The 12,546-nt window shown below is 51.5% G+C and overlaps 1 protein-coding gene across 3 annotated transcripts in view; it reads left to right on the forward strand.

Annotated features, from left to right (window-relative positions):
- Positions 1 to 1,201: 1,201 nt before the first annotated feature.
- ACOX2 (acyl-CoA oxidase 2) overlaps positions 1,202 to 12,546 on the forward strand; it is a 38,272-nt gene continuing 26,927 nt past the window's right edge. For 2 of the 3 annotated variants that reach the window (XM_024123950.3, XM_028479762.2), the window contains exons 1-9: positions 1,208 to 1,236; positions 3,272 to 3,454; positions 3,877 to 4,039; positions 4,250 to 4,401; positions 4,822 to 4,929; positions 7,065 to 7,184; positions 7,508 to 7,623; positions 8,308 to 8,480; positions 10,519 to 10,681. In XM_024123950.3, coding sequence (XP_023979718.1) covers positions 3,295 to 3,454; positions 3,877 to 4,039; positions 4,250 to 4,401; positions 4,822 to 4,929; positions 7,065 to 7,184; positions 7,508 to 7,623; positions 8,308 to 8,480; positions 10,519 to 10,681 — 1,155 coding nt within the window. In that variant the 5' untranslated portion in view covers positions 1,208 to 1,236; positions 3,272 to 3,294. Of the gene's footprint in view, positions 1,237 to 3,271; positions 3,455 to 3,876; positions 4,040 to 4,249; positions 4,402 to 4,821; positions 4,930 to 7,064; positions 7,185 to 7,507; positions 7,624 to 8,307; positions 8,481 to 10,518; positions 10,682 to 12,546 lie in introns of all 3 variants that reach the window. The other variant, XM_028479763.2, reaches the window with a different exon arrangement.

A 12,546-nucleotide genomic window follows, 5' to 3' on the forward strand; every position in this document is an offset into this window, starting at 1 on the left:
CACTGCGCCACCAGGGAAGCCCCAAAAAGACAGTCTTATCGCTCAGCAGATTACAAGAATTTTTTTAGGAGCTCTGTGCCGGGAACCAGGGACAAAGACCAAATCTATACATTTTATTATACCATAAAGTGCAAAAGCTTGGAGCTAAGAAAGCAAAGCCAGGAGCTTCTAATCCAGACTGGGGTGACTTCCCAAAAGAGTGTGACATTGTAGTGAGATGAAAGGACACAGGAGCTGGACAAGTAAAGTGGGAAGGCCCTGGGGACTTCGGTAGCAGGAAGAGAGAGCAAGAAGGTTTTAAGTTCAAAAAAATTAGAAGTTCATTAGAAGTGGCTGTGAGTATCCCGCTAGGTTTTCCTGCCCATTCCTACTGTGATGATCTGTCTCTCCAGCAGCCCCCCTGACCCCAGCCTGGAAGGTTCCCAAGGGCAGGGGACTAGTACAGTTTTGTTTTCTGTGGTTTGGGCTTCCTGCTGTGCCCCAGTGCTTAGATCACTGTGGACATTCAAAAATAAATATTGACGCGTTACAAAATCAGTGCATCCTGTGCCACCCAAAGCCTCACACACCTGCCCACAGATCTCTCACCAGCACCCTGCCACAGAATGGGAAATTCTACCATTAAACACCACTCCTGGGAATTAAGAAATTCTCTTATGGGGAGCTAAGAAAACAGTAATACTCTCAAGTTACAAATGCTTGGGGCTTTACAGTTTATCAAGAGCTTTCCTTCATACCCTGTGAGTTATAGTTAAGGCAAGGGAAGCTTAGAGAGGTGAAGTAACTCAGAGTCATACCTCCAGGATTTGAACCCAGGTCTCTGGACTCCGGGTGGAGGCCTGTGGTGTTTCTTTCTGCAGAGTGAATGTGTGTGCATCTGACAGGCAGGGAGAGAAAGGGAGAGACAGAGGCTCAGTAGCTGGCACTCACTAAGCTGCCCAGCCAGCCTCGTGCTGAGCTATCCATCCTGCTTCACACCCTCCTAGCAATCTCCCAAGGTAGCCCCGGGCCAGGCACAGCACGGTCACAACCACCAGAGGGCGGCAGGAGGACAGGAGAGTACATGCAATGAGCTCAACCAGGGAGAGCTGGGAGCCGAGGGCCTGCCAGGCAGCGCCTTCAGTCTTCGGTGGTCCAGCCCCTCCAGGGGAGGAGAAAGGGGCCGGGCCACCCGTGAGAGGCCGAGGCCTGCAGCTAGAGGCCAGGCCAGGCCGACTGTGCAGACACAGGACAGAGGTGAGTCAGGTGAACCGGGCCATGGGGCCGGGGAGGGACTGGGAGACTCCTGAGGACTGCACCCTCCCCGCAACTCCTACTGACCCTGAGAGCTGCTTTCTTCCGTTCGACCCCCTATTTCCTAGACGCTACCTGTGAGCCAGGCCCTGTGCTAAGTGTGAGAGCCACAGCACGAATGTGACAAAGATCCTGGCCCTCTTGGAGTTTACCTTTAAGTAGGTAGAGACAGCAATAAGCAAAAACATAGCAAATGAGCAACTTATGTTACGATAAGTGAAAAGAGAAAAAGTAGGGCAGAGTGAGGGGGCCGGGAATGCTGGGGGAAGGGGCTTGGGATTTTAAAGAGGGTGGTCAGGTGAGCCTCACTGAGAAGGCGGCACTGATGAAGGACTTGCAGAGGTAGTGAGGGAGCCATGGGCACATTGGGGAAGGGGTGTTCCAGGCAGAGCACACAGCCCTGGCCTCTAGAGGCTGGAGGGTGAGGGGCGAGGCCTGGGGGGTTGGAGCACAGCAAGCACGCAGCAGCAGTTAGAGCGCAGAGGCGAGAGGCAGGAAGAGGGGAGACAGGCTCGAAGGCCTTGCAGGGACCCAGGGGGCAGATGACGGGGGCGGGGGCTCCTTGAACGTGCCAGGCCCATTGTCAGCATCCCACAGCCCTGTTGCCCACTTAGGGGTGTCGGTTGGTAAGCCTGTGGATGAATCCCATTTGCTATTGTACGTGTGGCTGTGTGACCTTACAAAGTCTCCTCTCTTCCCGAGGCTCCTGTCCTCTCTATAAAATAGTTAAAGCAACAGCAGTGTATCTTCAGGGTTGTGGTGAAGAAGAACAGGAATCAAAATAGTGGCCACCTGCAGGCTCTTGGGACGCCACAAAAGCAGAGCTGGCCCCCCAGCCACTCACTGCCTTGGGAGAGGGACATTCGAGTGAATAAGGAATTGCTCCTATTGTCCACTCTAATAGCACCCAGTGGGGGCACCGAAGGGCCGCTCGGTTCTCCCAGGGGGCACTGCCATCGGAAAGGCTTCTTAGAGGAGGTGGCCCTGGAGGCTGGGGCTCACTAGGAACACCAGGGGAAACGGCGGGGGCAAAGGGCAGGAGGAGAGGGAGAGGAGGCCTGGGTAGGCAGAGTGGGTGGATACGGGGCAAGGGGCGAGAGGTGGTGAGATGGCAGAGGGCATGGACTCCACACAACAAACAGCCAGCCCCAAGGACCAGACTCCCAGCAGGGTACGAGGTAAACAATGTGACTGCAGTTTAAGAGCTCACCCTGGCAACCAGAAGAACAGATGAGAGGCACTGAGGCCAGGTGAGCGACGAAGGTGGCCTAGGTGGTAGCCAAGGGAATGGATGGAACAAATGGATCTGAGAGACTCGAGAAGTAGAACGGACTATATCTGCTGGTCGCCGTGCTATGGGGAAACAGGGGCTCTGAGAGGCTGAGGGTTTGCTGTGAAGGACGCAGGGCCCACCGTGGCTGTGGAGGACACACAGGGGTCCCGGGGGAACATGGCACAGGCAAGGGGCAAGCTTCCTCCCCTCAGCTCCGCAGTACCCCTCAAGGCTCACGGAAATGGGCCAAACGAGCCTGGGACTTAGCCTCCCAGGTGCGGCTGTAGCATGGACAGAGCATGTGTTCTGTGGTCGGACCCGGTCCAACTCCTGGCCAGCAGTAGCTGTGCAGCTAGAGGCCATGCACTTAACCTCTCTAACATGAATTTCTTCGTACGTGACCTTCATTGACTTTATGTGAGAATTTCCCCCAGGCGATCAGACCCTGTCCAAATCTTGGCTAGAACGCATTGAACTACTGTTCACTGAGCAGTTACTACATACAGTCCTGGACAGTGCCTGGTACACAGCCAAGGGCCACAGGGGAGAGTGCGGGGGTGGAGTGGCACACGGGCATTTAAGGGAGGTTGCTTTCCTCCAAAGCAGCCCTCAGCTGACACTCAGCCCTGGGCAGTTCCTCCTGCACACAGGTTCTTAGCACAGCCCAAGGCTCAGAGCACCCAGACCAGAAGTCTCTCTTCTCAGACACCAGGTAGACCCGGGCTAGGATGGGCAGTCCAGTGCACCGAGCGTCAATGGGGGACACCTGGAGCAGGCAAGTGCACCCTGACATAGAGAGCGAGAGGCACATGCAGTCCTTCAACGTGGAAGAGCTCACCAACATCCTTGATGGAGGGGCCCAGAACACTGCACTCCGGAGGAAAGTCGGTAAGAGGAGGCTGGGGAATGGAGCATCTGCTTTGTGCCCATATGCTTTTCTTGGAAGAAGAGTCCCTCAGTAGCAGTCCCACCTTCAAATAACAAACTCTGCTCTCAAAATTCCACTATTAGAGATTCATTCTTTTGGACTATGAAGGCATCTTTAACATGTCAATATTCCCTGAGCCCATCTGAGGGACAGAAGAGTCCTAGGCAGCAGAAGACCTGGAGGAGTCCTTATTCTTCCACTGCATAGCGCTGTAACCTTGGACATGTCACTTTGCCACCTCTGGACCGCATTCATTGCATTTGTAAAATGACAGCAATGTCTGACTTCCTTTCCACATCCATGAGGCAAGGGGATGGGAAGATTTGAAGGTACCAGGAACCTCACCCAGGACTCTAAGCCCTCTGTTCTCTGTCCCTGACAGAAAGCATCATCCACAGTGACCCAGAGCTTAGCCTGAAGGATAATTATTTCATGACCCAGAATGAACGTTATGAAGCCGCCATTAAGAAGAAATTCCACATTCAGATGTTAGCACAGCGCCTGGGCTGGTCTGAAGGCAGTCGTGAATTACATTACGCTAACAGGTGCTCACTCCCAGGGCAACCCCACCAGAGAGGAATTCACCTGGGACCCCCCAGAAAACCCAGCCCATGAGCTATTTTCCCCAACAAAGCTACTACTTGTTGGGAAACAAGGATATCAGGTCCCCCTTCCCTCCTGCACACTGCCAGCCTGAGGGTACCAGGGCCCTTGTCTCCAATGGGCTGTTCAACCACCGTGTCTCTCCCCTGCAGAAGCCTTTCTGGAGATCTGGGCTTAGCCTTACAATTCGTCTTCCAGAAAGCCCTCAGGAGCCTGGGCTCAGAGGAGCAGATTGCCAAGTGGGACCCACTCTGCAACAAGTTACAGATCCTCGCGACGTACGCCCAGACAGAACTGGGGCACGGTGAGCCAGGGCTGCTGGGTGCAGTGTACGGGTGTGCACTGCACAGTTCCAGAGGGCCCCGTTCACATCTCACTAGTCATAGATTTATATATTTAATATGAAGATGTTACAGCAGGTGGCAGTTAAAGGGCTTGAGGAGGGGGGGATTTTTTTCTAATTTACACGAACATATTGTATGAGCTAGTGGTGAGGCAAGGTGTTCCTTCTGGAAATGTCAGCCACCATTCCCTATCATGGGCTGGCCATGTGTCCCCCAAAGAGCCCACCGGTGAAAGGAGAGAAATGCCCGTGAGGACAGCTGGGAGCCACCCCGACTCCATACTGCGCTGATGCCTGGGGGCTCCAGGCCAACCGAGACACTGCTCCCCCGGTGAGATTCCGACGCTGGCCCAATGTCTAACTCCCCTCCTTGATGCCCAGGGACATATCTTCAGGGCCTGGAGACTGAAGCCACCTACGATGCAGCCACCCAGGAGTTTGTGGTGCACAGCCCCACGCTGACTGCCATCAAATGGTGGCCTGGGGACCGTGAGTATAGTATCCGTTCATCCCCCCACCCCCCGCCATCTGCCCCCAAGGAGAACAAAGCTGGACAGCAGAATAGCACTGACTTTGATGTCCAGCAGACCGCAGATTGATTCCCTGTTCTAGCCTGGTTACCTTGGGCAAGTGAATACGTCTCCCTGAGCCCCAGGTTCTTATGTAGTAAAACAGGTGGGATATGAAGAATTTCATCAGTGAGTGGCTGAGAGGCCGCCAAGGGAACTTTGAAATAGCTGAGGAAACTGACCCAAACTTTGGGGGCTGACGGTCAAGGTCTCTCTCACATGCACACTGCCCCCACGCCCTCCACACACAGCACTCGCCACAGCCCCTGTTCCTCTCATCTCCCAAGTTAATGATTAAGCTTGCCACCAGCCAGCACACAGGGTACAGTCAATGAGAAAAACGGCCCTCCCTTCCCCTGCTCCAGACACTCAGAAAGGCTCAGGCCCACACCCAGCGCCAATCACACCACCCCCTGTGGCCACCAGGTGCAGGCCGCACCCACCGCGCTTCCCAGAGTCTCAGTGATTTGCCAAGCCCCAAGGAGCAGGGTTCCACCAGGGCCCTCTTCCTTTGATTTGAGAATACATCTCTGAGGACACATCTGTGGCACTTGGGGACCTATTAGGTGAACACTTATCTGGAAAAAAAGATACAACGAGTGTGAGGAGTCCAACTAAAGCAGAAAGAGAGAGAGGGAGAGGTGAGAGACAAGCAGAGAGGGAGAAAGATTGAGAGAAGGAGACAGAAGTGGAGAGACAGGCCAGAGAAATAAGAGAGTGATGCTCAGGGCGGGGAGATGGGGCGTGGTGATCAATGACCACTGACAAAACTGCAGAAAAAAAGAAACCAGCCTTTGAAATCAGGCAGGGCTCAAATCCGGGCTCTGCCCCGTTCAGGCCAGTGACCTTAAGCACATCACTCCGTTCTCTGAGCCTCAGTTTCCTTTGCTAAAAAATGGGACTTCAGCTTACCTGCCCTTCAAAGACTGGAAAGCACCAGCACAGGGGCGGTACCACCTGGATTTTGGTAAATGCTAGCTATCTGTATTCTTATTATTAGGTTGATGGCAGAGAGAGTCATTAATAAGTTTTTGAGGACAGTAAAAAAAAAAAAAAAGCTTGTTTATTTCACAGTGCCCTTTGCAAGTCACTGCTAGATTTGTTCGGCTCTTTGGGGGTAGTTCCCCCTCTTTGTGAACAGGGACTTTTTGAGGTCTCAAAGGTGCCCATCTGCTAGGGTGGGCAGCAATGCACACATCTCCCTATGACTTGGGACCCATGTTCTGACCACAGATCCTGACATACGTACCCCAGCAGCTATGATATAAAAATCCTGTCTCCTTGATTCCAAAGAAAATGACTCCAGAGCACACACTTCAGTCAGAAGACTGTAGTAGGACCAAGTTTTAAAAGATGCAGAGTTTTTCCAGATTTCTCCATTTGGGATGATTTCATTAAAATCCATAGCCTTTGTCAAGCTTTGCCTTTAGAAGAAAGAGCAGCCAGAGGGCATAGAGGGCTTTCGTCCCCTCAAGATCTCCATCAGCCTCCTTGAGCCTTCCCTAGCCCATGGGGATCCTGCCTGTGTATAGTAGGGTGGTTCCTATACAAACCTGACGTTTAGACAGAACCCCCTGTATCTCCAGCCACCAACCCAGTGCATTCTAGAGCCAGACACTCACATTAAAGCTCTTTGGATGGTTCCAGTCATTTCCAAGGACGAGTAAAGGCCTTATGAACCAAGGGGTATCCTGACCAAGCATCCCTTGGCTGCCCTGGATGCCACCTCCTCCGCTGCCTGGCCCCAACAAGCCAATCCAGTCCTCAAGCTTCTGAGCAGGCTGTTCCCTCTGCCTTGCATATCCTGTCCTATGCGCCTCCCCTAGAAAACACCCTTTGTCCTCCAGGCTCCTCGTGCATCATCCCGACTCACACCTTCCAAGGTAGTTCAAACAAAGCCCCATTCCAGCCTCACACAGTGTCCTGCCCTTCCCATACCACCACACTGGTCCTCCTCACAGACTAGGCCCACACCCAGGGTCCCGATGGGGAAGGTTAGCCTGCCTGCTCTGTACATCAGGGATCATGCTGGGCTTCTCACCTCTCCACCCTCAGTGGGACGGTCAGCCACTCATGCCCTGGTCCAGGCCCAGCTGATCTGCTCAGGAGCCCATCAGGGCATGCATGCCTTTATCGTGCCCATCCGGAGTCTCGAGGACCACAGCCCACTGCCAGGTAAGCTCATGCTGCTTCCTCCAGGACCCCTGCCAGGAGACCCCACCAGGCCTCCCTATCCTGGGGCCCCAGAGGTCCATGGGAGAAACTGGGGCATGTCTCCCTTGGGCAGGGAGGGGTCCAGTTGCACAGACCTGGCGCTAACTGGCTGGATGACTATGAGCAAGATTCAGCACCTGACCTCACCTTGGTCACCTGCAAACAGGTATAATAACCCCAATGTCACAGGCTGCTGGCAGGCTCAGATGAGCTGGAATGTGGGTGTTGGTACCTAACATACAAGCACTCAACCGATGGACGTTCCTACCTCTGTCTCCTCCTAGGAATCACCGTTGGAGACATTGGGCCCAAGATGGACTTTGACCACTCGGATAATGGCTTCCTGCAACTGGACCATGTGCGCGTCCCCAGGGAGAACATGCTGAGCCGCTTTGCACAGGTGGGGTCCTGGGGAGGGCAAGCCTGCACTGCCTGGAGAGGGGACAGAGGCACCCCGTAGACTGCTGCTGCCTCCGGGTCCTTCTCTATAGAGCTGAGTTTGGGGCACCCCTCCCAGAGAGGCTCTGGCGTCCCACAGACCTGAGTGAAACCCCAGCTTAGGAGCTTTGTGATTTGGGGCCAGTCACTTGGCCTCTCTGAACCTCAGAGTTCTCATGGGTAAATGCTCACCTCATGGGGTGGCCGAGCAATCAGGGGGTAGGGTGGCAAGGCAATCTGAGGAAAAGAGGAATGGGCTGAGGGTGATGTGCATATTTACCTACAGCACAGCCTGGATACAACCAATCACTGAACAGCCAGCAGCCAAGTGCTGGAGGAAGTTCTGGAGGTCTCCATTTTGCCAGGCATTACCATGGAAGTGTGGGGAGGTCTGGGGTGTCACAGGAGAGGAGCAATGAACCCAGACACTTGGGCAGTGGCTATATAGCAACAAGCACAGGAGTGTTTCAGTTTTAAGAATCAGCGTGGCCATACCAGCACATTCTGGCTGGCGGCTGGCTGTGTCTATCCCGGGTGAGCAGTTTGACAACTGTGGTGCTTTCAGGGCATGGAGGACCACAGTTCTGGGTGTGGGGAAGGCTGGGGAGCCCTGGCTCAGACCCACTGCCTGTCCTTGGTCTACCAGGTCTTGCCAGATGGTACCTACATCAAGCTCGGAACAGCAAGGAGCAACTACCTCAGCATGGTGGTGGTGCGGGTGGACGTACTGTCAGTTGAGCTCATACCACTGCTGCAGAAGGCCTGTGTCATTGCCATCCGCTACTCGGTCATACGCCACCAATCCCGGCTCCGGCCCAGGCAAGGGGCGCCCAGAGGAGCCACTGCAGCCCGGGCTACCTCGATCCCACAGTGCCTACCCCCCGGCACCAACCCTCCTCCAGAGTGGGGGGCTGGGAGCACACGTTACCCCCCCTTGCACACACATTCGCCTGGACCTGGCCCATCTGGTCTGTGGGGTCTCTATCTGGCTCTCTCTAATCCAGGCTGACCAGCTGGCCCAACCTATGTCTGTCAGTGTCTGGCCCCATCAGGCTCTGTGTGATCTTGTGTCTCTGGCCCTGTACCACCAGACCTGACTCAGTCTGTCCAACAAACTCGGACTGTTTCAATCCAGTCGCGGTATGGCTGTGACTGTCTGAGTGTATCTGGATCGGCTGGGCACCAAGCTGTGGGTGAATGTGGCTCCCGAGATTGCTCTGTCAGGTGTGAGTGACTGTGTCTGGAAAAGCCCAGCTGTCACGTCAGACTGTATTTGGCTGAAGTTGATTCTGTCTGGTTGTGACTGCCAACATCTGACCATGGTATGTCCACGTCTACACCCGTTTTGTTGTATGTGGTTCTGTCTGGCTAATAGGTCTACTCCATGGCACCAAAGGGCTCACTGTACCCTCTGCTTTAATGTGAGTATGTGTACACACGCATGTGCACACACACACACACACACACACACAAGGTTATCAGATTCAGCAAATAAAAATACAGGACTGCCAGTTACATTTCAATTTTAGGTAAACAAATAATTTTTTAGGATAAATACGTCCCAAATGGGCACATACCCAGGATGCAGCAAACTGGAGCCTGGGCATATGGGGCCGCAGCATGAGCATGAGGGTGGGGCTGGACACAGCATAACCGACCGAACTCATGCAGCAGAGACGAGCTTTAACCTGGCAGTTCTTGCCCCAACTCTAGTAAGTGCCCCTTGGCAAGTCCTTTGCCCTCTCTGGGCCTATCTTCTCACTTGTAAAGGAAAGAGTGAGATCACCAGGACTGGAACTTGAGGATGTCTGTTTCAAGAGGCCGGTGGTATTCCACACCATGGGCTCAAGGATCCAGAGCTCTCTAACGCAAAACGGACTAAGGGTCGAACACCAGGCAGACCTGGTGCCGCCCTCAGCTCCGCCACTTCCGGGAGCTTAGATTAGCCACCCCACCTCTTTGTCCCTCAGCTTCCTCATCAACTAAATGGGCGTGACAAAAACCGTTCTTCCAGGGTGGTGTTAGGGCTGAAACGCAGTGAAGCATGCCAGGCCCTCAGCCCAGGGTCCTTTACTGGCAAACCCAAATCACCCTCAGCCAGCCTGGCTTCAGAATCCCGGGCTGAGGGAGTCTTCTCTGGGGGACTGGGAAGGAGGTATTGCCAATGATATCCTGTCGGAGCCCAGTCTTCTGGGTTGCATAAGACTGGGATGGTTATAATAGTACATGTCCAGGTGAGGGGCTGCTGACCCAGAGAAGAGACACCAGGTTTCTCCCCATCAGCCACGGGAGGCGTCTCACATTCACACTCTGTTTCAATCCACTAATAGTTACCGAAGTCCCCTAATGCTGAACAGAGTCTCCAGCACTGAGAACACAGCAACGGACAAGGCGGGTGCACTCCCTACCTTGGAATTCCATCCAACCCAAGTTCACATCCTCAGTTATCAATTAGGTTCCACATATTTCCCAGCACACAGCACATGCACCTGGACAGTGAAAGGTCAAGGTTCAAATAATCAGGGCTTCAGGGCCACAACCCCTCACCCAAAATTCTTGAGACCAGATCTGTTGGAATTCAGAACTTTCCAGATTTTTAGCAGGTTAATACGGTGCGTATACTGTAAACCTCCACAAGGGGCAGCACCCATAAGCAGACATGTCAATATTTCTACAGTGAAATGTGTGGATATTCATGTTAGATGGAATTTTAAGATTATTACTAGTGTCACGTCAGTCTAGGTCAAATTTTGCAGTGAGCTATAAAAACCTGTCCGTTTTTAAGGCTTTTATGGCATTGGGGATATGGGAAGATGGATGTGGCAGGTAGCAAATCTTCTGCTTTTCTTCCCCTCAGTGACCCAGAGGCAAAAGTCCTGGACTACCAGACGCAGCAGCAGAAACTCTTTCCTCCACTGGCCAAGGCCTATGCATTCCACTTCGTGGCAAAAAGCCTCTTGGAATTCTTCCATCGCTCCTACAGTTCCATTTTGGACAGAGACTTCAGACTCCTGCCTGAGGTACCTGCTTTCTCTGGGGGGCAGGAGCTGGGACCATGGCTGAAATGGTCCTCCCACTGGGAAACAGCCCCAGTCCTGCCCCCATGGGCTCTTTCCACTTTCTCCCTCTGCAGACTTCAACATCCCAGGTGAACTGTACCCTGACATATAAATCCACCTACATCTGGCCCCCAGGAAGCTCCAAACATGTTAGAGGAAATGATCACAGATAGTGTACAGAACACAGGTGCACAATCCCTGGTGTGTTTTTTTGTTTTTATAAATTTATTTACTTATTTATTTTTGGCTGCGTTGGGTCTTTGTTGCCACGCGCGGGCTTTCTCTAGTTGCGGTGAGCGGGGGCTACTCTTCCTTGCGGTGCGCGGGCTTCTCATTGCAGTGGCTTCTCTCTCTTTTTTTAAATTTTATTTTTTATACAGCAGGTTCTTATTAGTTATCTATTTGATACTTATTAGTGTATACATGTCAATCCCAATCTCCCAATTCATCACACCACCCCAACCCCGCTTTCCCCACTTGGTGTCCATATGTTTGTTCTCTACATCTGTGTCTATTTCTGCCTTGCAAATGGGTGCATCTGTACCATTTTTCTAGATTCCACATATATGCGTTCATATACGATATTTGTTTTTCTCTTTCTAACTTACTTCACTCTGTATGACAGTCTCTAGGTCCATCCACATCTCTACAAATGACCCAATTTCGTTCCTTTTTATGGCTGAGTAACATTCCATTGTATATATGTACCACATCTTCTTTATCCATTCATCTGACGATGGGCATTTAGGTTGGTTCCATGTCCTGGCTATTGTAAATAGTGCTGCAATGAACATTGGAATGCATGTGTCTTTTTGAATTATGGTTTTCTCTGGGTATATGCCCAGTAGTGGGATTGCGGGATCATATGGTAATTCTATTTTTAGTTTTTTAAGGAACCTCCATACTATTCTCCATAGTGGCTGTATCAACTTACATTCCCACCAACAGTGCAAGAGGGTTCCCTTTTCTCCACACCCTCTGCAGCATTTATCGTCTGTAGATTTCCTGATGATGCCCATTCTAACCGGTGTGAGGTGATAGACCTCATTGCGGTTTTGATTTGCATTTCTCTAATAATGAGTGATGCTGAGCAGCTTTTCATGTGCCTCTTAGCCATCTGTATGTCTTCTTTGGAGAAATGACTATTTAGGTCTTCTGCCCTTTTTTTGATTGGGTTGTTTGTTTTTTTAATATTGAGCTGCATAAGCTGTTTATATATTTTGGAGATTAATCCTTTGTTGATTCGCGTGCATTTTTAATATTGAGCTGCATAAGCTGTTTATATATTTTGGAGATTAATCCTTTGTTGATTCGCGTGCAAATATTTTCTCTCATTCTGAGGGATGTCTTTTCATCTTGTTTATAGTTTCCTTTGCTGTGCAAAAGCTTTTAAGTTTAATCAAGTAGAATTTGTTTATTTTTGTTTTTATTTCCATTTCTTTAGGAGGTGGGTCAAAAAGGATCTTGTTTTGATTTATGTCATAGAGTGTTCTGCATATGTTTTCCTCTAAGAGTTTTATAGTGTCTGGACTTACGTTAGGACTTTAACCCGTTTTGAGTTTATTTTTGTGTATGGCATTAGGCAGTGTTCTAATTCCATTGTTTTACATGTAGCTGTCCAGTTTTCCCAGCACTACTTATTGAAGAGCCTGTCTTTTTTCCATTGTATATACTTGCCTCCTTGAACAAATATAATGTGACCATATGTGCATGTGTTTATATCTGGGCTTTCTATCCTGTTCCATTGATCTATATTTCTGTTTTTGTGCCAGTACCACACTGTCTTGATTACTGTAGCTTTGTAGTATAGTCTGAAGTCAGGGAGC

Source organism: Physeter macrocephalus, chromosome 18 (assembly GCF_002837175.3).
Source record: "Physeter macrocephalus isolate SW-GA chromosome 18, ASM283717v5, whole genome shotgun sequence".
NCBI lineage: Eukaryota > Metazoa > Chordata > Mammalia > Artiodactyla > Physeteridae > Physeter > Physeter macrocephalus.